Source organism: Dermochelys coriacea, chromosome 13, assembly GCF_009764565.3.
Source record: "Dermochelys coriacea isolate rDerCor1 chromosome 13, rDerCor1.pri.v4, whole genome shotgun sequence".
NCBI lineage: Eukaryota > Metazoa > Chordata > Testudines > Dermochelyidae > Dermochelys > Dermochelys coriacea.
The window spans coordinates 28,860,940-28,885,672 of NC_050080.1; the positions used below are offsets into that span (position 1 = coordinate 28,860,940).

The window sequence follows — 24,733 nt, forward strand, 5'->3', positions numbered from 1 at the left end:
CAAGTTCCTTTGGACTGCATAAGTGAGGCATGAGGGAGCAGAGTGGGAAATACCCCTCTGTACTGTACTGGTGCTATTACAGGTAGAAGAGTTGTTTCAGAGTAGCAGCCGTGTTAGTCTGTATTCGCAAAAAGAAAAGGAGTACTAGTGGCACCTTAGAGACTAACAAATTTATTAGAGCATAAGCTTTTGTGAGCTACAGCTCACTTCATCGGATGCATTTGGTGGAAAAAACAGAGGAGAGATTTATATACACACACACAGAGAACATGAAACAATGGGTTTATCATACACACTGTAAGGAGAGTGATCACTTAAGATAAGCCATCACCAGCAGCAGGGGGGGGAAAGGAGGAAAACCTTTCATGGTGACAAGCAAGGTAGGCTAATTCCAGCAGTTAACAAGAATATCAGAGGAACAGTGGGGGGTGGGGTGGGGGGAAGAAATACCATGGGGAAATAGTTTTACTTTGTGTAATGACTCATCCATTCCCAGTCTCTATTCAAGACCAAGTTAATTGTATCCAGTTTGCAAATTAATTCCAATTCAGCAGTCTCTCGTTGGAGTCTGTTTTTGAAGCTTTTTTGTTGAAGGATAGCCACTCTTAGGTCTGTGATTGAGCGACCAGAGAGATTGAAGTGTTCTCCAACTGGTTTTTGAATGTTATAATTCTTGATGTCTGATTTGTGTCCATTCATTCTTTTACGTAGAGACTGTCCAGTTTGGCCAATGTACATGGCAGAGGGGCATTGCTGGCACATGATGGCATATATCACATTGGTAGATGCGCAGGTGAACGAGCCTCTGATAGTGTGGCTGATGTGATTAGGCCCTATGATGGTATCCCCTGAATAGATATGTGGACAGAGTTGGCAACGGGCTTTGTTGCAAGGATAGGTTCCTGGGTTAGTGGTTCTGTTGTGTGGTGTGTGGTTGCTGGAGAGTATTTGCTTCAGATTGGGGGGCTGTCTGTAAGCAAGGACTGGCCTGTCTCCCAAGATCTGTGAGAGTGATGGGTCGTCCTTCAGGATAGGTTGTAGATCCTTGATGATGCATTGGAGAGGTTTTAGTTGGGGGCTGAAGGTGATGGCTAGTGGCGTTCTGTTATTTTCTTTGTTGGGCCTGTCCTGTAGTAGGAGACTTCTGGGTACTCTTCTGGCTCTGTCAATCTGTTTTCTTCACTTCAGCAGGTAGGTATTATAGTTGTAGGAATGCATGATAGAGATCTTGTAGGTGTTTGTCTCTGTCTGAGGGGTTGGAGCAAATGCGTTATATCGTAGCGCTTGGCTGTAGACAATGGATCGAGTGGTATGGATCTGGATGAAAGCTAGAGGCATGTAGGTAGGAATAGCGGTCAGTAGGTTCCGATATAGGGGTGGTGTTATGTGACCATCGCTTATATCTCTAGGCATCACACTACCAGAAAGAAAAACTAGAGGGAGTAGTTGGAACAGCAACCAAACAGAGCAGGGGTATGGAGGACTGAATTATGACGAGGAGAGGCAGTGAAAGTCAACCCTTATTGGAAGGGTATAAATAATTGAAATGGAGAGAGATGATTTGGGGTGAATAAGGAGGAGCTATGAGACCTTCCTGGCAGTGAGATACCTCAACCCGTGGACTAATCTCCCAAGGGAAGCAGTGCAAGCGCCAGCACTTGTCTTATTTAAAACTAATCTGAAAAAAGCACTTCTGTATTTGAGTCAATGTACCATAGTGAACAATTTTGCACCAGTAGGGAGAGGCACTGGATAAATTACCTGATAGGATAGCTTCAATCCCCCATCCCAGTTCTTTGCTACCTCTACAGTGCATAACTAACTCTCTATTCTGGGTATCAGCACACAAAAACAGCTGCAATATTGGCAGCAACTTTTAAAAACTGAATGTTTCCCCCATATTGAGATTAAGAGTCTTGTTGAAAATTCAAGGGGAAAAGCAGTTTCCTAACTTCAGATCAGACCCAGGTACAGGCAAGCCTTACATGCCGTAGGAGTGAACGACACTGGCCGGGGTCCGCCTGGGTTCACAGGTGGCAGTGGTGGCATGCTTGGAGGAGAAGATCTCGACTGTATCTTCACTTCCACAGGCGATCCAGGCATCACTGGCACCCTCTTCTCACTAGCAACTGTTAAGAGAAGAAAAAGAGAGTTTAAAGCTCACTGAAGGTCAAAAACACACACACCCCAGCCCCAAACCAAATAATTCCTCTGAACTCACAATGCTGGGGGGGAGAAGGAGCAAGGTGCTCATATACTGCAGTGATGAGGGCGGTGTGAGAACCTGAATAGAATAGGTTAAAACCTCTGCAGGCAGGATACTGATATGGCGCACACTACACTCTGGATTGATCACGCGCGCACACATTCACACACTGTTCCAAGTTTTTTGTATGGTTGTGTGTTAAATCTTTCCAAAAGTAACAAACCTACCTGGCAACGCCGGCCTACTCCTGCCAGCACACTGTACATACATGGGTGGGATTTTGAGAAGCGACTCAAGAGCACAAGTCCCATTGAAAGTCTGTACGATTTATGCTGCTACGTCCCTTAGACACTTTTGAAAATCACACCTATAGAGTACAAGAGCCCAATGAGTTTGAAAGAAGGCAGGTGAAAATGAAAGACTTTCACATCTCCACCCCTCATTAAATCCTGAGGTCAGGCACATAGCTCTGGGGAACCACCATCACACAACACAAGGCAGAGTTACATTCTTTACAAGACGCCTGTGATGCCATCAGGTGGCTGGTGGAAAAAACAAACTCTGGCTTTGACTGGTAAGTAAAGGAGACATTTGTAAAGCTCTTTTGTTTCAGGGTTTGATATTCAGTGCCCCAGCAAGTGTGGGTTTGCAGGTGTCAAATGAACACCTCACTTCTGAGAACAGCATGGGCTGTGCATCCTTGTAGAAATACAGGGCTACCCGAGCACACACAAAAGGAAGGATGTGTGAGCATTCACATAAGTACATCTGAATAGATGAGTACTTACGTGGGCACTGAAAATCAAGACTATAAAATGTATGGATGCACATACAGTACAGTATTCTCCTAAGGATTTGGGTTCTTAAAACTATTAGTTTTTATAAAACATCATCCCACTTCACCTTTAAGGCCATGTCTTCATTGCAAAAAAGGTGGGACAGTTAACTCATTGTTAAATCCTAGTGGAGACATGGCACCATAGTTTTTAATCTCGATATAGCTAGTTGACATCAACCCCAGGTGGAGGGCTCTAGGGTTGAGCTCAACTAGTTACATCAATAAAAACTCTGTTTCTTGTTTCCACTAGGATTTGACATTGAGATAGCTCTCCACTTTCCTGCAGAAAAAAAGACAAAGCCCAAGTGTCTCCAAAGCATGACTGCTTTACTAAGAGCCGATAAACCCGGCAGCATATTATTCAGAGACCATGGATGCTTATTGTTGCTGCTCTGATGACACTGGCATGCAACTCGTCCATAAATGGTGACCCAAAAGGAACAATGTGAGACAATGTGATCCATATCATCACCCTCAACAATGTGCTGACCACTTTCTGCTCCTGAAACTGATGCCTGTTTCATCTGATTAGTTCCCAAACGCATTGTGACGATGTGGTAGCATGCCCTTCCTAAAAACGTTGAAAGATTTCCAGCACATCCATCTGGGCCCTGGCACTTTTTTATTTTTATTTTTTTGGCCAGGGAGGGGGAGGGGAGGGAGCAAGGGAAGGAAGGAACTGACAGTTGTCTTTCACTTCTATGTGTTGTGTGCAGTGCGTGAGAACCCAAAGGGAACCATCGTTGCAGACCACCTGCTTTTTCAGCAAGGTTGCCAAAGGCCTGGAGGAGAGCTTAGCAGTTAGACATGTTTTAACTTTCACCACTTGGCATAAGCTGGAATTCAACACAGCCCACAAGCAATGCACTGAAATGCCTGCAGAAGCGTTGACTGAAAAGTTTGGATTCTTTCTAGTGCAAGACAAAAAAACTCAGCTGCTTGGGTACCTTTATAAACCCATTGTTTCAGGTTCTCTGTGTGTGTGTGTGTGTGTGTGTGTGTGTGTGTGTATATAAATCTCTCCTCTGTTTTTTCCACCAAATGCATCCGATGAAGTGAGCTGTAGCTCACGAAAGCTTATGCTCTAATAAATTTGTTAGTCTCTAAGGTGCCACAAGTACTCCTTTTCTTTTTGCGAATACAGACTAACACAGCTGCTACTCTGAAACCTGTCTTTATAACAGCTGAAACTAATTGCCTTCAATGCCGATTGGCTATGGGCAAAGGAAAAAGCATTCTGGAACTTTGAAAGGTGAGATGGCACATGGGGCATTTCCCTTGTCATGAAGCTGGGCAGTTTTTTGTTTATATATAATGAAGCATTTTCCTGTCTAACAAGCCCACCAAGAGTTCAGAGCATGTTTATGTTAGGAAGGCAGGACAGAAAAATAGCAAATTAGTACTCACAGCTCCTTCACTGCCAAAAAAACAAATCTGACTTCTATCAGCACTACAGAGCAATCTGGAATCCATTCCGCCATGTGCAGCAACAAGAGAATGGTCAATGAGCTTCTGATAGCATAATCTGTATTACTAGTGAGGAATTAAAAAGCAGAAAGGACCCATCTAGACCTCTGGGGCTGATTAGAAACATTAAATAATACTTAGTGCTAGAACAGCACGTCTCATCTTCAAAAGCATTAACCATCAGTAGAGGTAAGAAGCACACACATTTTTACGACCGGAAAAAACTAACAGAGGTGAAGTGACTTTTCTAAAGCCCTGGAAGGAATCAGTTTCCAATTCTGAATTAGAACTCAGAAATTCCTGGCTCCCACACCTGTGTCCAACTACACCTCCCTAGACTGGAGATGGAAGCTATTGAGAGAGACTTAATAAGGAACCGCCCACTGAGAGCTGAGCTTAACTCACTTTAAGTGCTGTATAAATACATAAATACTATATAATGATGTCATTTTTGCAAGTTATCAATCAGCACTAAAGAACACAGTTGTACCAGGGCTTAAACTCTGAATGGAACAATCCTATTTTTAAAAAAAGGAAACTGATTGAATTGAGAGGTTTTTCACTGAATTATAATCACAAAACCTGCTGCTTTGCAGTTTATGGAAACAATCTGTTCTCCTCAGCAAAGATGTTGGTTTGTGAAAGCATAGAAGGAACAACCTGGTGCCAGAACCCTTCTGCACCAAGCACTTGGCACTATCGTCGATGGCCTGAAATCCCTTAGGCAAGTCATAAGAACCTGTTTTTCCTACATACACCAGGCCACAGGTTTCTCCTTTATTCTCCTTGTGGAAAATTATCCTTAAGGTCAGCAAGGTAACAAATGGATCTTCACTCCAACAATCTCCCTCTCTGTGAGATTAGAGAGGTGACATAGGCAGCATGAGCAGAGATGACTATAGAGTAAAACCCCCATACTCAAGCAATTAAGAAAGTCTCTCCATTTCAATGGATTTGGGATCGCTCACAATTAAAAATCAAATAAAATCTGCAGTTCTAAAGTATTTATATAGTAGCAGGTGTGTCTTTTAGTTCAATAAACCCTCTTTCACATCAGTAATTTTCTGTTCAAATCTCAGCTTCCCATCTGCCAAGAAAGCGACCAGAGAGATTATTCAAGACACTGGCCATATACTGTACACTTCTGTATGCAAGTGTTTGTTCACACTTTTACATTAATTCATACTGAATGTGTCCATCTTTCCTGTGTGTTCACTTCCTGCAAATACTCTAGCAAATAAGTTTATTGACAGAAAATTTGGGAGGGGGGAAGAGAACCAACAGCGAATCAGACAAGCATTCCAGAATATTCAGAGAACAAATTTTGAATTTGCAATCCAAAAGTATTCACACCAGAAACGTCATGCTAAGAGTTGCACTCATCTGTTCAGGGAACTGAAACACACCATGGGATCTACAGCATTCAGTCAAAACGGTTCTAACTGTAAACATCCAATACTTTTACTCCATAGTTTGTGAGCTACCCAGCAACTGAAATATGTTTGCACAAATCATTTGAATAAATGCAAACAGTGAGCTAACTCATGGAAATTATAATCGACTGGCAGGATAATTCACAAACAGAAAAGAAGCTACATTTGATAAAGGTCATTCACTGTAAATTGTTCTTCCTGTTCTAGCTTTACAAATTCAATCCAACAAGACAGCTCACATGCAAACATATGCACAGTACCCCTTTCATACTCTGTTTTCTTCACTCCTTTCCTGTGAAACCTATTCCCACAACTGCATACGGGGAACATAACATGAGACATACGATCTCACTAGATCATGGAATGGAACCTTGACTTTGATGATATCTCTTTCCAAACCATTTGCAGGACATATTAAACATACTGTCAAAACACTACCAAGGGCACATTTTTAAAAATAAAGTGTTGTTTGTTTGTTTTAAACAAAGCCCAAGCAGAAATATTGCCATTGTCAGTTATAATGAAAGTTCAATGGAATTCCCACCCCCTCAACCTCCAATAAACAAACCCATGCACTTGTAATAAACTTGCGAAACACTGCATTGCTCTGTGGCAGTGCATAAGAACCTGAAAGCCAAAACTCACAAGAAATCAAGTGGCTTGTTTTCATGGCTCTCCATGAGAGAAATACAAAAAGCAAGCAGCGCTTTTAGATTTCACAAGCTTTCTATTACTGGATTGTGGTGGTTGTAACCCAGATAAGGACATAACTGTCTTCTAAACAATCTGATTTTACATATCCCTTTAATGGGAATAATATGGGTTTTTACTCAGCTTCACACAGAGAAAAATGAGCTAAAATGGAGCAGTGCAGACACTGATGAGGAGGTCAGGTCTCCCATCAAGGGCTGAAGGAACATTGCTTTCTTCTCACACTGAACTGTTTAGGAAGGTTTGATGGTTCATCAATGACAGGATTTTAATTCAGTCTCCAGCTGCTGATCTCCAGTTGTGGTTAGGGAAAAGGGACACCCAGTGGCCGTTCAAACTGAGTGCAAGTCATAGAATTTGCCAGTTATCTGAAATCATGTTGAATAGAATCAAGTGCATGTTTGGAGGCAGGAAGTGGGACATGAGCTCAGTCCAAATGCACATCCAAGTCAGGATGCTTTTCAGCTCCCTGACGTACAAGGCTCATAAGAAGCACCAAACAAGACAACACTGGCAAACTGAAATTCTTCTTCCAAACCTGCCTTTGTTCTTGCAGCCTCCCTTTAAGAAAAGTTTCAGAGTAGCAGCCGTGTTAGTCTGTATTCGCAAAAAGAAAAGGAGTACTTGTGGCACCTTAGAGACTAACAAATTTATTTAACCATAAGCTTTCATGAGCTACAGCTCACTTCATCGGATGCATCTGGTGGTGAAGTGAGCTGTAGCTCACGAAAGCTTATGCTCAAATAAATTTGTTAGTCTCTAAGGTGCCACAAGTACTCCTTTCCTTTAAGGAAAGCAGTTGTATTCGATAGCTTGACTACTCAGAACATCCGTTTAGCATCACTTCCTAAATTGGACATCTTAATCTGTTATACTTCAAACAGGCTTCCTTCCAAAATTCCAGACTAACTTCAATGCTAACTCCTGCTCCTTTACAAAGCTATCAAACTCGCTCTTCCTTGTCTCATGTGGGAACGTTAGCTGACATGGTTTGGTCTGAAGGTGCTGATTGGATCTATTTTAGAAACATTTATGAATTCTGTGTCACTATTTTCCAAACACTGCCTGCAGGACACAGATTGAACATGTTTATAGCACACGGCTTTTGCCATCAAGCTGCCAAACAATACAATTTTATGACGACTTGTGCTGACTTCACATCCAGAGATAGCAAATGTTGGCTGGTTAATGAAGATGCGCTGAATGAACTAGAGAATATTCTTGCCAGTGTCAAGATGAGACGAAAACTATACTGAACTGACCTGAAACAATCTGAAGTGTTACCAGGGAATAAGATTCATTTTGTTTAAAAGAATCCTGGCCATTGACATTCTGTTTTATTCTTTACTTGACAACCATTAGTGTCTCCATCCTCTCAAATGTGATGGAGAAAAGCAACAGGGACACAGGGAGTTTGAAAACCAGATTTTACAATGATTAATCAATACAAATTTCAGCTGATTTCCACGTTATTCAGCTGTAATAGCAAAGCTTGTGATTTTGTATATTGTATGGCCTGGAGGTAGGAAGCCATTTAGTTTGGGGGGTGCGACTAAGGAAGTCCTTGTGGCGAAAATCAATTTCAGTGCATTCTTCTTAGCGTATGCGCAACGTGCCTCAGATGACACGTGACCAGGATTCATCACTGAATTTGGTCCATTGGTTGGATCATTAGCTTCCCCGGCTTGGGCCAGGCACTGACTGGGAGTGTGATATGAATGCTGATCCATGCACTCAAGAGCTTGGATTGATTTTGTGCCCACTCAGGGAACTGCTGACCACAAAGCTGTACTGTATCCTACTGTGATGGGGTATACTCTCTGGCCCTGAGAGGGTAAATCAGGCCCAATTAAACTGTCCAGGCTGCACCTGGAGGAGAAGCCAGGGAGCAGACATTAATTAGACACAAGGCTCAACTGGGCAGGGAAAGGCAGGGCCTATATAAGCCAGGAAGCTGGCAACAGAAAGGGCTGCAGGAAGGCAGGCTGCAGTCACTCCCTGGGAAGAGGGAGGTGTGTTGGGACTGTAGAGGGTAGTTCACAGTTACTCCCTGGTGAACCCAAAGAGGGGGAAAGCCAGGAAGGTAGGAGAAATAGCAAGGGATAGCAGTGCAGGCCTTGGCTAATTGGAGGGCCCCTGAGCTGGAACCCGGAGTAGAGGGTGGGCCCCGGTTCCCCTACCAGCCACTAGAGACATGGCAAATACTAGGCAGAGAAGAATGGACTGTTTGGGACGATTTGGTCTGGGAAAGACTGTTATGCACATCCGTCCCTGCTCCCTGGAAGGGGGAACAATGTTGTTACTTGGCCAGAGGGCTGAGTCACGAAAAGGAGGCTGCAGTTCCTGAAGCAAGTGCGCCTCAGAATGAGAAGACAGTGGGAGAGACCCCGCTGGAGGAGGACACAGTACCTTGCAGAACTAATCCCCAGGATGGCCAACAGAAGGTGACACCAGCGGTGAGTATGCCCTATGACACCCCCCCGCCTCCAACCGCAACATATACTACATGGCACTCCAGTAATTGGTTTGACTAGATTTTCTATGCTAGTTGCATTGCATTTTATTTTGCTCCCTAATGGTTGTCTTAATGTAGCAGACAAAGAATAACAACAGTTAAGAGTAGCACTGCTGATCAACTTCTCATTTAACAAGCACAGGCTAAGTGCTAGTTGAGGATCAAGTCCCACGATGAACAATAAGCTGGAACAGGTTCTGGAGGAAGCTGTCAGACCATCTTTGCCTTCACTCACAAATCAGAGAAGTTCTTCCCTTCAGCTCTCCTGCAACAGCTGAGCATTAAACATGCCCTATTGTGTCCACAATATACACACTTTTTCAACTCAACAGTTTAAACACCAGCCAAGACAGGTTTTCAAGACATTTACTTTCTTTAAGTAAACCTTCCTGCTATTGCACTTAATAAAAGGAGAGTGTTGCTATGATGGGTGACCTCAGAAGAATAGCCAAATTCTACTTACACTGTAAACTATAAAAAGAAAAGTCTGTTTTAATAATCCTTTGCATTCATACAGTTTTGAAAAAGGTAAAAAACACAATCAAAATAGCTAGGTTGCTAGGGTGTGTCTAAAAGTCTCTAAACATTTAATTTCTATCTTAAAGTCTTTGGAAATGAAGAAAGAAACTGAGAACCACAAGAAATAAAGGACTGCAGGACAAAAGCTAGATAAGCAGCTACCATGAGAATTCAAGGTGAGGATAAGAAAAGGTATAGTATGAAATAACCATGGCCAGTGGAGGGACTGGATGACTCCAAAAGGCTGATAGGATAATATCAGGATGTGCGATTTACATGTGTTAATAAAATGCGTTTGTGAATCTGTTAAATAATAACATTAAGCTCCAATATAAAAAAGTTGGCATCCTGGCATATTTGAGGACTGCACAGTCCTGGAGTGGGACAGAAGAAAGCTAAACACGTCCCAATAGACGGAAGTAGTGTTGTTGGGAGAAATGGGAAGTCATCTAGGGAAGAGAAGGTTCAACTAGAAGCAAAGTGGAGCCGATGGTGGGAGCATGCTGTGCCACTGAAGATCACAATGCTAAGCAGTGCTGTTTGGGGGTAGCTGGAGAGAGAGGCTGGATTACTATGAAAGGAATCAGAATGTTGGGATAGGCGCATCCATCACCTTGTCAATACACAATGTGGAATAATCTAGTTTTTAAAAGGTGAACACAAGCAGTTTCCCAGTGAAAAAACTGGCTGCTAGAATTAAGCTAGTAATGGTGGAAGTGGAAGAGTAACTGTTGATCCTGGTACAAAAGCCAGAGCAGTGAGCTTTCAGACAAGTATACAGTGCTGGGAAGAATGGAACAAAGGCTAATATGATACCTAGACAATGCAATTGCCTTTTATTTATTAATAAGATCAAGATTATAAGGCTATTCCAGTTTGTACATGTATTTAATTGATTCAGTGCTGGAAAAGTTAATTCAATTAAGTAAGTACATGCCTCAATCTGAATTTAGACCTGGTCTACACTGAAAGGATCGGCTGACCCAGCTACGTCACTCAGAAGTGGAAAATCCACACCCTGGAGCGACATAGTTAAACCGACCTAACCCCTGGATTAGACAGCAGTAGGTCGACAGAAGAATTCTTACCACCTCTCTGGGAGATGAGTTACCTACCGCAATGGGTTACCTACCTCCCATCCATGTTGCTAGTTTCTACTCTGAAGCACTATAGCAGCACAGCTGCAATTGTGCATCTGTAGTATTTCAAGTGTAGACAAGCCCTTAGTTTGTAGATCCTAACTACAAACCAGCACAGCATCTGTCCTGCAACACACAAACCTGTTTGCTGGGTTCAACCAACTTTGCTATTTAACTGATTTCTGTATTTTGTATTAAAAACAAAACATTTTAGAAGCAGCAAGGCAAGAGAGCATTTCCACGCAAAGTAAATGAATGCTCACAGGTTTGTTTATAGCAAGACCTACCATATATCTAAAGATTCCCTCTCCACCCACTGTTCATCAGAGTTGGAGTGATCAGAGTCAGCCAGGCACTTGCCACCAGATTGGATCCTAAAGTCTGTAAAGCAGCCATATTTTGTTTTTACACGATGCCTTCTGGAGTGAAGGATTCTGCATACATACCCACTGAAATGCAGCTTCTCGAGTGAAAGGGTGGGAGAAGCGCATAACATAGAAGTAGGGAACGGGGACATTTTAGCTGAGACAGCAGGGCAAAACGCTACTCATACAATAATTGCCCAGGGATCATTGATCCCTGCAGAGCAGACAGGACTGTCTTTCATCCTAAAGAGCCACCCTCCCCAAAAAAAGCAAAATGCATGGAACTCACACTTATCTGCCATGTAAGTAAAAAAGATTGAGATGATCCTGCAGGGTCATGAACCTGAAGTTACAATGCATCCGATGAAGTGAGCTGTAGCTCACGAAAGCTTATGCTCAAATAAATTTGTTAGTCTCTAAGGTGCCACAAGTACTCCTTTTCTTTTTGCGAATACTTCAAAGTGGAGGGTCAGACCACTTAAGACATCCCTTTAGGCTGCTTTGTGGACTCTCAGAGTTTAACAGGACAGAACAAGAGTTTTAAGATAAAGCAAAGTTAAGTATTTTAGAACTTTTAGCGTGCTGTAGAACTGTCCAGATAGGATGTTACTGTGCAGCAAGCTAGCCCACTGCAGATTCACCCGCTGGCTTGCCGTGCCCCACATCCCAACTAGACAAGCCCTCAGTTTGAACGCTAGGAGAAACATGGTTCAGAAAAGGAACAAGAGGGAAAGGGAGGGGATAGAGTTAACATCTCTGGGGGCTATTCAGTTGTTAACTAGATCCTGCTGACAATCTACTAGGGATGGTTTAGGATAATTAAAATCAACACTGCCCTGAAGCTGAGGAGCTTATTAGATGTCCATTCCAGCCCAAATGATTCCACGATTAAAAGGACACGTTGCAATTTCCTTGCTTTCCAGGAGATCCTGTTAATTTTAATGCAGCCTAAAAGCTGCATCACTGTAACTTGACCTGGTAATGTAAATAGGGTGGAGTGAAATATAGCTGGTCACCTTCACAGCTTCAGCGAATGTTTATTTTGAATAACGTGCTTATCTGCTCCAAACTGCTCACCATCTGTTTTCAGTCTCCACCAAGCTAATAATTTTCACATTAGGAACTGAGAAATGGGAAGAATTACATTTAAATTTTATTTTTAACATCTTTGCTTTGCTCTTTGAGGTTGTCTTGGCTTGAAGCTGTCAAGGGGAAGAGACATTTATAAAGAGCTTTCCACCTTTGCACAGTGCTTTGAGATACTCAGATGGGAGGAGCTATATGAATGCAAAGCATTTGTGTTATTAGACTACCACCCTGTTCGAATAGCTCAGCAATACATCAGCCTACAGTCCGATACCTGATAGCATCTCCCAAGCTCAAATGAAAATCAGTTTGCCTAGAAAAGAGCAAATCTTTTATCATTTGGCAATATAATTACATAAAAAGGTGGGGAAAGAGGAAAGGATTAGATATACAAAGCACTAATGAGAGCAGCATAAAGACAATGAATAAAAGCAGCCTTAAGGGGAGGGAAATGTGAACTGTATTTTGTTACAAAATACCTAACTGGAGCAGGGAAGAGGAAAAACGTCATAAAACGTACAGGGTAAAAATTTGAGGTTTCCAGGTGGTCTCAAAGTGCTTTCATATATTCTATGGCCAGAAGGAACCATTGTGATCATCTAGACTGAGCTCCTGTATAAAACACAGGCCAGAGAACTTCCCCACAATAATTCCTAGCCAGATCTTTCAGAAAAACACCCAATCTTGATTGAACAATAGTCAGTGATGGAGAATCCACCACAACCCTTGGTAAATTGTTCCAAGGGTTAATTACTCTCACCATTAAAACTTTGCCTTACTTCCAGTCTGAATTTGTCTAGCTTCTTTGCAAAGATGGCAAATGTTGCTACAGTTAAAGAAACTGAGGCATATAGAGGTTGAGTAACATGCTCAAGGTCACACAATAAGTCAGTGGTCAATCTGGGTGAGCCCAGATCTACTGACGCCCAATGCATCCTCCTTTATACACAGACAGTTTTATAAGGAGCTACTATGGGTCCTATTGTGATGGGTGGGTATAAGGTTCCTGCCTGAATACTTCACTGAATATGATCAATCCATTTTGTATTGTATATTTCAGTTTACAAAGCACCAGAGGCTTTGATCCTGCAAGATGCTGTGGGAGTGGAGGGGACTCAGCACCTTCCAGCAGTGCTTAGCACCTTGCAGGACTAAGCCCCTAGAGTTTGGGATAGACATTTCACAAATCAAAAATAAATGCATGCATCTCCATCACCCACACACAGCTGTTTCACTTTCAAGCTCAGTTATGTGGAACTCAGCTATAAGAAATTGAAATAGCAGAATGTGTTATCATTTGCAACCAGTCAAGAAAGCAGTTAATAAGGAAAATAAGATTAATAATTTCTTTTTTTTAAGGCTGATTGCTATCCTTCTCGGTCTTTATCCTTCAATGATTTTATGAAAACCTATTAATGTGTTTGGCAGTATAAAGTTATTCGCATTTGCTCAGTTTTATAGCGATTCTTCCTATTTTGTTGTCACATATTTAACTTCAGCATTATCATTTCAGCTAGATATTGCTTTCCTCCTGCATAAACAGTGCAGTGCCAACCATGACATGCAACTGGCTCAAGATCACATTAAAAGTCTATGGCTCAGTTCTGGTTTCCAGACCCACAACAAATTTAGTGCTTAGGAGATAAAACTGCCACAAAAATGTGGTCCACAACCTAACGACACACGTAGCTTGGGTCAGCTAATTGAGAATATCTAAATACATAGCTAGGATATGCAAGATATCACTTCTCTAATTTCACATGCACAAATGAATCTCCGCCAACAGAGGTTTGCTGATGACTTGTCTTGCATCATAGAAGACTGATTGTCTAAAAAGGTCTGAGGAGCATTACTTAGTATACAGTTTCTTTATGCTCATTCAACAGACTTATTATGGAGCTCGATGGCAAAATAGTTAACGGCTTTGACTTTCACCTGGAGCCCAACTGAAACACATTTAGCAGTCTCAGCCTAGTCCCTAATAGACATGAGGGATCATGGCTGGACACATTGACAGAAACTGGTTGGGTTTTTGATCATTCTACAGCTATGTACCAGTTCTCAATGGGACATGGTTGGGATGGAATCCCTGCAGAATGAAACCCGCATCGTCATCCGTTATATTAAATGGAGGGGTATGCGGTGTGGCGGAGATATTAGCAGTGTGGCCTGGGGGAGGGGGTGGAAGAATTGAAGGGAGTCAGCTTAAGCTAGGGGAAGCAGGTCACATTTTAAACTGTCCTGCTCTCTAAATGCCAAGCTGCCCTGGCAGCAGCAGTTCATGGTTCCGGAGCCCTTATACTCACTTTGTATTGGAAACGCCAAATGAAGAGCTCTTCAATAGTCACCATTTAGATTTTATAATTAAAAGGGCAAGGGCTGCTGCGTCATAAATGGCTGCTGGGCCCAGGGGAAGGGAGAAGGGCTCCAGAACAGTCAGAGACCATTTGTAAAATAAAGGTTAGAAAAAATAATTTCCTCTTGTTCTGCTATGCAGTATTTTCCACAGCAGGACACCTTGCATGACGCTCCACAAGTGTTTTGGAGAAAAATTAGGGTTAGTGAGCCATACTGCCTGCTATGTCAAAGTGTGCATTAGACAGCTACTGGGGCCCTTCTCCCTCAGCTGTAGGCATGTGGCTTTTGGCCTTCCGTCACACAATGAAATTGAAGTGAAGATCGAGAGGAATCATAGAATCATAGAATATCAGGGTTGGAAGGGACCCCAGAAGGTCATCTAGTCCAACCCCCTGCTCAAAGCAGGACCAAGTCCCAGTTAAATCATCCCAGCCAGGGCTTTGTCAAGCCTGACCTTAAAAACCTCTAAGGAAGGAGATTCTACCACCTCCCTAGGTAACGCATTCCAGTGTTTCACCACCCTCTTAGTGAAAAAGTTTTTCCTAATATCCAATCTAAACCTCCCCCATTGCAACTTGAGACCATTACTCCTCGTTCTGTCATCTGCTACCATTGAGAACAGTCTAGAGCCATCCTCTTTGAAACCCCCTTTCAGGTAGTTGAAAGCAGCTATCAAATCCCCCCTCATTCTTCTCTTCTGCAGACTAAACAATCCCAGCTCCCTCAGCCTCTCCTCATAAGTCATGTGCTCTAGACCCCTAATCATTTTCGTTGCCCTTCGTTGCACTCTTTCCAATTTATCCACATCCTTCCTGTAGTGTGGGGCCCAAAACTGGACACAGTACTCCAGATGAGGCCTCACCAGTGTCGAATAGAGGGGAACGATCACGTCCCTCGATCTGCTCGCTATGCCCCTACTTATACATCCCAAAATGCCATTGGCCTTCTTGGCAACAAGGGCACACTGCTGAGTCATATCCAGCTTCTCGTCCACTGTCACCCCTAGGTCCTTTTCCGCAGAACTGCTGCCGAGCCATTCGGTCCCTAGTCTGTAGCGGTGCATTGGATTCTTCCATCCTAAGTGCAGGACCCTGCATTTATCCTTATTGAACCTCATTAGATTTCTTTTGGCCCAATCCTCCAATTTGTCTAGGTCCTTCTGTATCCTATCCCTCCCCTCCAGCGTATCTACCACTCCTCCCAGTTTAGTATCATCCGCAAATTTGCTGAGAGTGCAATCCACACCATCCTCCAGATCATTTATGAAGATATTGAACAAAACGGGCCCCAGGACCGACCCCTGGGGCACTCCACTTGACACCGGCTGCCAACTAGACATGGAGCCATTGATCACTAAATGCAACCTAATGCACACCCTGATAAACGTTTCTGTTATGAAAATATGCCCTGTAGGCACAACTTACACTGAGAAATGCAAGAATAAAGTTAGTGCAGTTGTTCCCTCAGGAGTCCATCTTTCTCCTTTCTGAATTGTTGAAAGTAGCCAATAAATCTGTCTAGACTTTGTGCCTGGCGTTCTGCAGTGACAGAATGATGAAATACCTCTGAACCCCTTCTCCAGAGGAATTTGATTCCTTCCACAAAAAGCAAAATCCCATTCACCATCACGATCTAGCTGTCCAATATTGTAACCAGAAATATAATGCCCAGACCTTGGATGGCCAACCATGGTCAAGTGAAGCAAAAGATCCTCGCTAATTAGCTGAATTAGTTATAAACATTTTGGTAACATTTTGTTTATTACTGCACATAGGGGTACAAAATAAGTTGAAAATCCATTTCTAATGTAACAGTTATTTAATCCTCTGCAATATTTATTCACTAGGTTAACAGCATTTCGAATGAAAAATTACAGCTGCTAAACATTTTTAATGGATACCAAAATAACATATTCAGAGTTCTTAAAAATTTCTTCTTGCTTTATTGCTCTCCAAATAGTCTTACTGTAATTTAAACTATTTGAGTGCAATAATGATGGCTGGAACTAACCTTCCAGATGTGGACATCTGTCTTGTATTTGCCTTACTGGCGAAAACATGAGGAAGATTAATGACTTCAAGTCCAACGGAGATCAGACATAACAAGTAAAGCTGGGAAACAACCTAAGAACACTAAGAGCAGCAGTTTCTATTGTTGAGCCTTCACCCAACATTGAATCAAAGATGATTTCAGGGTAATTTCCCTGCATGTATGTGTGAAGTGAATGCACATAAAAACGGTACATGGAAAACAGAATACAGTGGTAACATTTACATGAAATATTGTGTACAGTAGAAGCAAAAACTTAATATGAATATTAAAATTATGATAATCACCCTACTTATGGTCTATACACACCTTCAGTGTATGTGCTAGTTTGAGATGTGTAGAGGAAGCCTGATTATCCCTCTTTAAAAAAAATGCCGTTAAGCTTCCAAATGTTCTGAAATTATTCGCTGCATAATCCAGCAAATGCGTTTCTACTACGTTACAAATGTAGAAACTCTCCCTTGAGATCCTTAGCGTGATAAATATGGAGACAGTGCACAGGCGATGCCAGTCAGAGACACTTTGGGAAAAGAATTCCTGCGAAATATTACCATCCAAGTCTCTGCTGCACCTACTGTTACATTCCTTAAATCTCTGCCAAGGTGCTTTTTTTTTTTTTTTTTTTTTTTTAAAAAAAGAGTATGGGCCAGATTTACAACGGTATTTACAACATATTTAGGCACCTTAAATACCTACGTAAATCCAGCCCTACTTTAAATACTATGTAATGTGGACAAAATCTGTTCATTTAGGCCCCATTTCAGCAAGGTACTTAAGCACATGAGTAGTCCCCTTGATTTCAATGGGAAACCTGCTGGCTCTGTGTGGTCCTGAGTAAGTCACAACCGTTCAGGCTCCTAGTACCCTGGAGTTATTCTCTGGTTTTGGAGGTACTAATTTAAAAAAGAAGGACAGTTACCTTTTCCGTAACTGGTGTTCTTCAAGATGTGTTGCTCATGTCTATGCCACAATAGGTGTGCGTGCTCGCCACGTGCACCAGCACCGGAAGTTTTTCCCTAGCAGTACACGTCGGGGGGCGATCCTGCAACCCCTGGAGTGGCACCTGCCTGGCCCGGTATAAGGGGAGCTGTGGGCTCCCCCCACTCTCAGTTCCTTCTTGCCAGACAACTCCGACAGAGGGGAAGGAGGGTGGGATGTGGAATAGACATGAGCAACACATCTCGAAGAACACCAGTTATGGAAAAAATAACTGTCTTTTCTTCTTCGAGTGATTGCTCATGTGTATTCCACAGTTGGTGATTCCAAGCTATATCTGTTGGAGGTGGGTAGGAGTTCACAAGTTCCCAGGACGGAGGACAGCCCTGCTGAACCTGGCATCATCCCTGGTTAGGGAGACGATTGCATAGCGCGAGGTTAACGTGTGAACTGAAGACCACGTGGTGGCCCTACAGATGTCCTGAATGGGGACATGGGCCACGAAGGCAGCCGATGAGGCCTGCGCCCAAGTCGAGTGTGCCCTCACAATGGGTGGCGGGGGAACACCCGCCAGCTCATAACAGGTACGGATGCACGAAGTGATCCGACTGGAAAGCCGCTGAGTGGAAATCGGCTGGCCCCTCATGCGCTTGGCTGAGGCGACGAACAGTTGCGAGGACTTTCTGAACAGCTTGGTCCGCTCGAGGTAGAAAGCCAGAGCCCGTCACACATCGAGCATGTGGAGATGGCGCTCCTCACTGGACGCCCAGGGCTTGGAGCAGAGGACCAGTGGAAAAATGTCCTGACCCATGTGGTAAGCAGAGACCACCTTCGGGAGGAATGCGGGGTGTGGGAGGAGCGGGACCTTATCTTTATGAAAAAACTTGTACGGCGGCTCGGAGGTCAGGGCCCTGAGCTCCAAGACTTGCCCGGCCGACATGACTGCAACCAGGAAGACCACCTTCCACGAGAGGTGAAACCAAGAGCGTGTGGCCAGTGGTTCAAAAGAGGGCCCCGTGAGATGAGCCAACACCAGGTTCAAGTCCCACTGCGGGACCGGCGGGGTCTAGAATATGGGAAAAGATGGTCGAACCCCTTGAGAAACTGACCAGTCATAGCATGGGAAAATACAGTGTGCCCCTGCACTAGTGGATGGAAGGCCGATATGGCTGCCAGGTGTACCCTGACTGATGAAGACGCCTGGCCCTGGGCTCTCAGGTGGAGGAGGTAGTCAAGAATAAGCTGGATTGGGGCGGTCACGGGAGAGACACCGTGGTCCACTGCCAATCTAGAAAAATGGGACCACTTTGCCAAATAAGTACGGCGAGTGGAGGGTGTCTACTTTCAAGGAGGACGCGCTGAACATGTTCTGAGCATGTCCTCTCCTCTCTGCCTAACCACTGAGCAGCTACGCCGTGAGGTAAAGAGCTGCTAGGTTGGGATGGAGGAGGCGGCCCTGGTCCTGAGAGAGCAGTTCCGGGCGGAGCAGCAACGGCCACGGCAGAGCTACCACCAGGTCCGTGAGGGTCCCGTACCAATCTTGCCTGGGCCACGCCGGGGCAATCAGGATGGCCTGAGCCCTGTCCGTCTTTATCTTCTCCAGGACCCTGCTGATTAGAGGGAACAGGGGAAAGGCGTAGAGAAGCCGGCTTGATCAGGACAGGATAAAGGCATCAGAGATAGCGTCCCTCCCTAGGCCCCCCCAGAGCAGAACTGGGGACATTGCTAGCTCTGCCGAGTCATGAATAGGTCCACCTGGGGAGTTCCCCACCTTCGGAAGAGCCGGTAGGCCACTTCCGGATGGAGGGATCACTCGTGTTGCGAGGAAAAGTCCCTGCTCAAGCGATCTGCTCTCTCATTCCGGGCATCCGGTAGGTAGAAGGCCTTCAGTGGATGTCGTGGGCTATACAGAAGTCCCACAGCCCGAGGGCTTTGCGGCAGAGGATTGGGCCCCACCTTGCCTGATATAGAACATTGGGGCCACGTTGTCCATGAGGACCCTGACTACCTTGCCCTCCAGGTGCGAGCAGAAGGCCATACACGCCAGCTGCACCGCTCTGAGTTTTTTGATGTTTATATGTAGGGTCAGGTCTTGGGCCAACCACAGGCCTTCGGTCTGAAAGTTCCCCACATGGGCTCTCCGACGCGTCCGACGCCAGCTCCAACAACGGGGCCCTGTCCCTGAACGGGACCCCTTGGAGCATGTTGTTTGGGGTGGACCACCACCATAGGGAGGTGATCACAGAGTCCGGCACGGTGAAGACCTTGTCCATCCTGTCCATTGCCTGGGAGAACTTCAAGGCCAACCAGAGTTAGAGGGGCCTCATCCTGAATCTGCTGTGATGGACCACTTACGTGCATGCTGACACGTGACCCAAGAGCTTCAGGCAAACCCTGGCTGTTGTCACCGGGAACTTTGAAACTGAGTCGATGAGACCTTTCAGGGTCTCAAATCTGTCTGGCGGGAGAGAGGCTGCAGCTGACGCTGCGTCCAGGAGTGTCCCGATAAACTCTATGCGTTGGACCGGGACTAACGTGGATTTGGTGCTGTTTACGATCAGCCCCAAGGCGGTGCACGTGGACAGTAGGAGCGCCACGTGATCCCTCACCTGTGACCGGGAGGTGCCCTTGACAAGCCAATTGTCCAGATAGGGAAAAATCTGGACCCCCCACCGCTGTCTGAGGTAGGCCGCTACTATCATCATGCATTTCGTAAACACCTTGGGGAAAGTGGACAGACCAAATGGGAGGATGGTGAATTGGTAGTGATTCTGTCCCACCTTGAAATGGAGAAAGAGCCTGTGCCCCTCGAGTATGTGGATGTGGAAGTACGTGACTTGCAGATTGAAGGCAGCATACCAGTCCTCGGCATCCAGGGAGGGGATGATGGAGGCCAGGGAAACCATGCGGAACTTGAGTTTCACCATGTACTGGTTCAGACCTCGCAGGTCCAGGATGGGTCTGAGCCCCCCTTTGGCCTTCGGGATAAGGAAGTATCGGGAGTAATACCCCTTACCCATGAACTCCTCGGGCACCGCCTCTACTGCTCCTAGTCCTAGGAGCTGCCCCACCTCCTGCTCAAGCAGAGCCTCGTGCGAAGGGTCCCCCAATAGGGATGGGGGCAGGGAGTGGTTGGGCTGGGGAGGAAGTAAACTGGAGGGTGTAACCCTGGGAGCTGGTGTTGAGGACCCATCAGTCCAAGGTTAGCCGCGACCATTCCAGAAGGAAAGCACACAACCGGTTGGAGAAGAGGAGCTTTATTGAGGGTGGATCCCTGGTGAGGACTCGCAGGGTGCCCCGAGCGGCCCATCAAAAGCACCTTTTCCCTGCCTGCTTGCCCTTAGAGGAACCAGGCTGGGGGGCCGGCCAAGACTGCTTCTGAGGGCATCTCTTATAGTCCCGCTGTTTCTTGTGGGCGGCCTCATACTTTGGGAGGGCTGCCTGGGTGGGAGTCTGCTGCAGCTTGAATTTAGGTCTTGCCGGAGTCGGTACATGTAGGCCCAGAGCGTAGAGGGTCGTGCAGGAGTCTTACATGCCGTGCAGCCTTATATCTGTCTCCTCCACAAACAGAGCTTTCCCATCAAACGGGAGATCCTGCATGGAGGACTGTGCCTCGCTGGAAAGCCCACAGAGCAGGAGCCATGACGCCCGTCTCATGGACACCACGGAAGCCATGGATTGTGCGGCCGTACCCGCAGCATCCAATGCTACCTGCAGTGACGCCCTAGCAGCTGCTGCTCTCTCCTCCACTAGCACCTTGAACTCCTTTCTATTGTGCTTCTGGAGGGAGTTCTTAAACTTGTGCAGGGAGCCCCACAGATTGAATTCATACCGGCCCAGGAGAGCCTGATGATTTGCCACTGGCAACTGGAAGCTCTAACACCAATACATTTTCCTTCCGAAAGAGTCCAGTCTCAGAGTCTTTATTCTTTGGGATTGGGGCTGGTTGACCCTGCCATTCCCTGTGTTGACCGACTCGACCATCAGGGAGTTGGGCGCCAGGTGGGTATACAAGTCCTCATGCCCCTTGGTGGGTACAAAGTACTTGTGTTCTGCCTTCTTAGAGATAGGGGCCAACGAGGCTGGTGTCTGTCACAGGGCATTTGAAATTTTAGCCACCCCTTCATGGAGAGGCAAGGCCACCCTACCCGGTGCCAACAAGGACAGCACGTTAAACAGGGAGTCTGAGGGCTCCTCCATCTCTTCTGCCTGGAGGTGGAGGCTTGCTGCCACTCTCTTTAAGAGTTCTTGATGATCCCTGAAGTCGTCCTGCGGGGCGGAGGGGGGCAGGGCTGCAATCGCCTCCTCCGGGCGGGGCGAGGAGCTGGTGCGGTGCTCTGGGTATCGGCCGGCACCAGAGGGTCCACCACCTGATCGGTCTCCAGGAACGGTGCAGAGGATGCACGTCCCACCGACTCCTTCGTTTCGTGTCTGGAGAGGGAGGCCGATGGTGCTTTTGAAGCTCCGGCCACCAAGCGAGCCCCGACCAGGGGCTGCGCCGGAGGCCACGGAGCCCACTGGTACCATTGGGCCGGCCACGACGCTTGGTGCCACTGCACCTGCTGTGCAACCGGCGGGGCCAGCTGTTCGGCGGGGCCAGGCTGGCCTGGCCCATCAAAGGATGGCTATGAATGGAGGCCGGGCTGGCATATGATCTGCTGCTGCCTCTGGATGGGAAGGAGCAGCGGTGCCGGGATCGACGTCAACCACGGGACCGCGATCTCGACGTGGAGGACCAGTACCAACGGTAGCAATACTTTGCGAACGACCTCGACGGGCGGACACGTGACGGCAAGATGCTGGCGATTGACGCCTGGGGCTGCAGTGTCTTGGCGGAGACTCTGAGCGGGAACGGCGTCAACAACCATGCCATGACCAGCTGCGGTACCCCCTCCAAGATGAGGAACGTTGGCAGTGCCTGTGCGGTCCCGTCGATAATCGCTCCTTGAGGATGAGCAGTGCCGAGAGTCCCAGCTGGACGGAACCCAGCCAGACAGTCTGGTCAGCGTCGAGGGTGATCCACCTGGACTCTGTCCCGAGCGGTCGCTGGGCGATGAACAGTGTTGGGAACGTTCCCTAGACCAAGCCAGAGACGACTGCAGAAATCCCAGCAGCGGATTGCCTCTGGAGAGTGGGGCCAACATCGGTGGCGCTCCTAGCACCAGCATAGACATAACGTCCCAGGCTGCCTGGAAGGCTTCAGGCATGGAAGGTATCCGAACATCCAGAGACGCCTGTTCCGAAGGGGCCAAGCTACTCCGCTCAATGTGAGTTGGAGGCCTGGAACCCAGTGAGAAGCGAGGATCGCCCGACATTGGTTAGCCTCTGTCCCAGATTTCCCTCGGTGCTGCTGCAAAGAGGGAGTCTTCCTGGCCCTCTTGATATGCCCCGTGAACGGGGAGTAGTGCCAACTGGTCGATGGCATCAGAGGGTCGCTGCGTACCAACGCCGCGGTGCCAGGTACCAGTTTGGAGTGGCATGCTGGAGTCGGGGTCAATGCCTAATGTCCCTTTCTCTTTTGGTCCGAGGCTTAAATGACTTGCAAATCTTGCACCTTTCGCTGATATGGGTTTCTCCCAAACAGCGCAAACACTGCATGCGGGTCACTTCTTGGCATAGAACGCCTACAGGAGCCGCACAACCTAAACCTTGGGTGCGGGGTATGCCCCGGCCTGGGCTCGCTGACTAACTCAACTAACTAAACAGCTAACTAACTACAGTTACTAACAAAGAATGAACTAACAGGACTGGGGATCGAGCTACAGCAAAGCTGGAGCAGAGTAGTTCCGACACACCTTCACTGGCGGGCAAAAAGGAACTGAGGGTGCGGGAAGTGCGCAGATCCCCTTATACCGCGCCAGGCAGGCACCACTCCAGGAGTCCGGGGGGGGGTGCTCCCCCCCTACAGATACTGCTAGGGGAAAAACTTCTGGCACTGGTGCATGTGGCGAACACGCACACCTATTGTGAAACACACATGAGCAATCCCTCGAAGAACTTGAAGTGAGCTGTAGCTCACGAAAGCTTATGCTCTAATAAATTTGTTAGTCTCTAAGGTGCCACAAGTACTCCTTTTCTGTTTTCTATTTAGTAACTGAGTTTCTGAAACCAAAAAAAATGGTAAGTTGCTCACTAGCTTTAACCAGCTTTTATCTTGAGTGCCTTTTCCAGAGAATATCACCTGTTAAACTGCATACTATTATCTTGCTTGTTTGTTTGTAAGACTAATGAGGGAAGAGCTCAGGAGCATGACAAATTGTTTTTAAAAATGACAGATTCAGAAGCCACGTCTGACTTTTTTTCAAATTTCCAGTCATCACAACTTCATAAGAGCTGAATTTAAACAAAATTAATGTAAGGATTTGCTGAGGTGCCAGTAAGGACATTACATTTGTCGTATCAAAAAGCCAAAGGTTAGGTGGAAGGACATGCAGCTGTTTACTGCTTCCTTAAGAATGACTATTTCTGTGGGAGATTTTTTTGCCCTGCTTGCAGTTAAAGCAGTGTATAAAGCAATAACTTTAGTTTCTCTAAAGGTAGTTTTCTGTAGTAGATCATGGCTTTGGTGAAAAACTCTAGCTTTTTCGCAGCGTTTTCTACCTTTGCAATGGTTTTTGGGGAGAGTATCTGGTGTTTATTTTTATTTAGCATTCTTTCATTCCTGTTAAAAGCTTGACATCTTGAAGTCTGATCTTTTCCCTTTTAATAAACATCCTCACCTCTCTCCCGCTTCCGTGATGAAGGGCAAGCTCCATTCTGTTAACTTCTTTATTGCTGTAGCAACAACAGTAAAGTTGCCAGCGCAGTGTTGGGAACAGCATTTCATCCTGCAGGTCTAGTCCCAATTAGCTCTGAAGCAGCCGCGAACATGTGGTGTTCTTAAAAGTCAGGAAAAGGGCCTCATCCAAAGCAGAGTGCAGTTGGGATTTTTTCCATTGACTTCAGTGGGCTTTGGATCAGGCTCATAGTAAAGATCAAAACAAAGATTGCAAAGGAGGATCAGGGCCTGCTGGTGCAGACCTGTGTGCCTATGGGGAGTCCACTAAAGTCAGTGGGACTCTGGGCAGTTGCAGAGGTTGCTGCTAGTGAATCATGTTGCAGGACTGGGGCC

General features: G+C 45.9%; 1 protein-coding gene across 5 annotated transcripts in view; it reads right to left on the reverse strand.

Moving 5' to 3' along the window:
- CBFA2T2 (CBFA2/RUNX1 partner transcriptional co-repressor 2) overlaps window positions 1-24,733 on the reverse strand; it is a 103,878-nt gene that overhangs the window by 24,627 nt on the left and 54,518 nt on the right. For all 5 annotated transcript variants that reach the window (XM_043495686.1, XM_038369930.2, XM_043495685.1 and 2 more), the window contains one exon: window positions 1,986-2,129. In XM_043495686.1, the coding sequence (XP_043351621.1) occupies window positions 1,986-2,129 (144 nt within the window). The remainder of the gene's footprint in view (window positions 1-1,985; window positions 2,130-24,733) is intronic.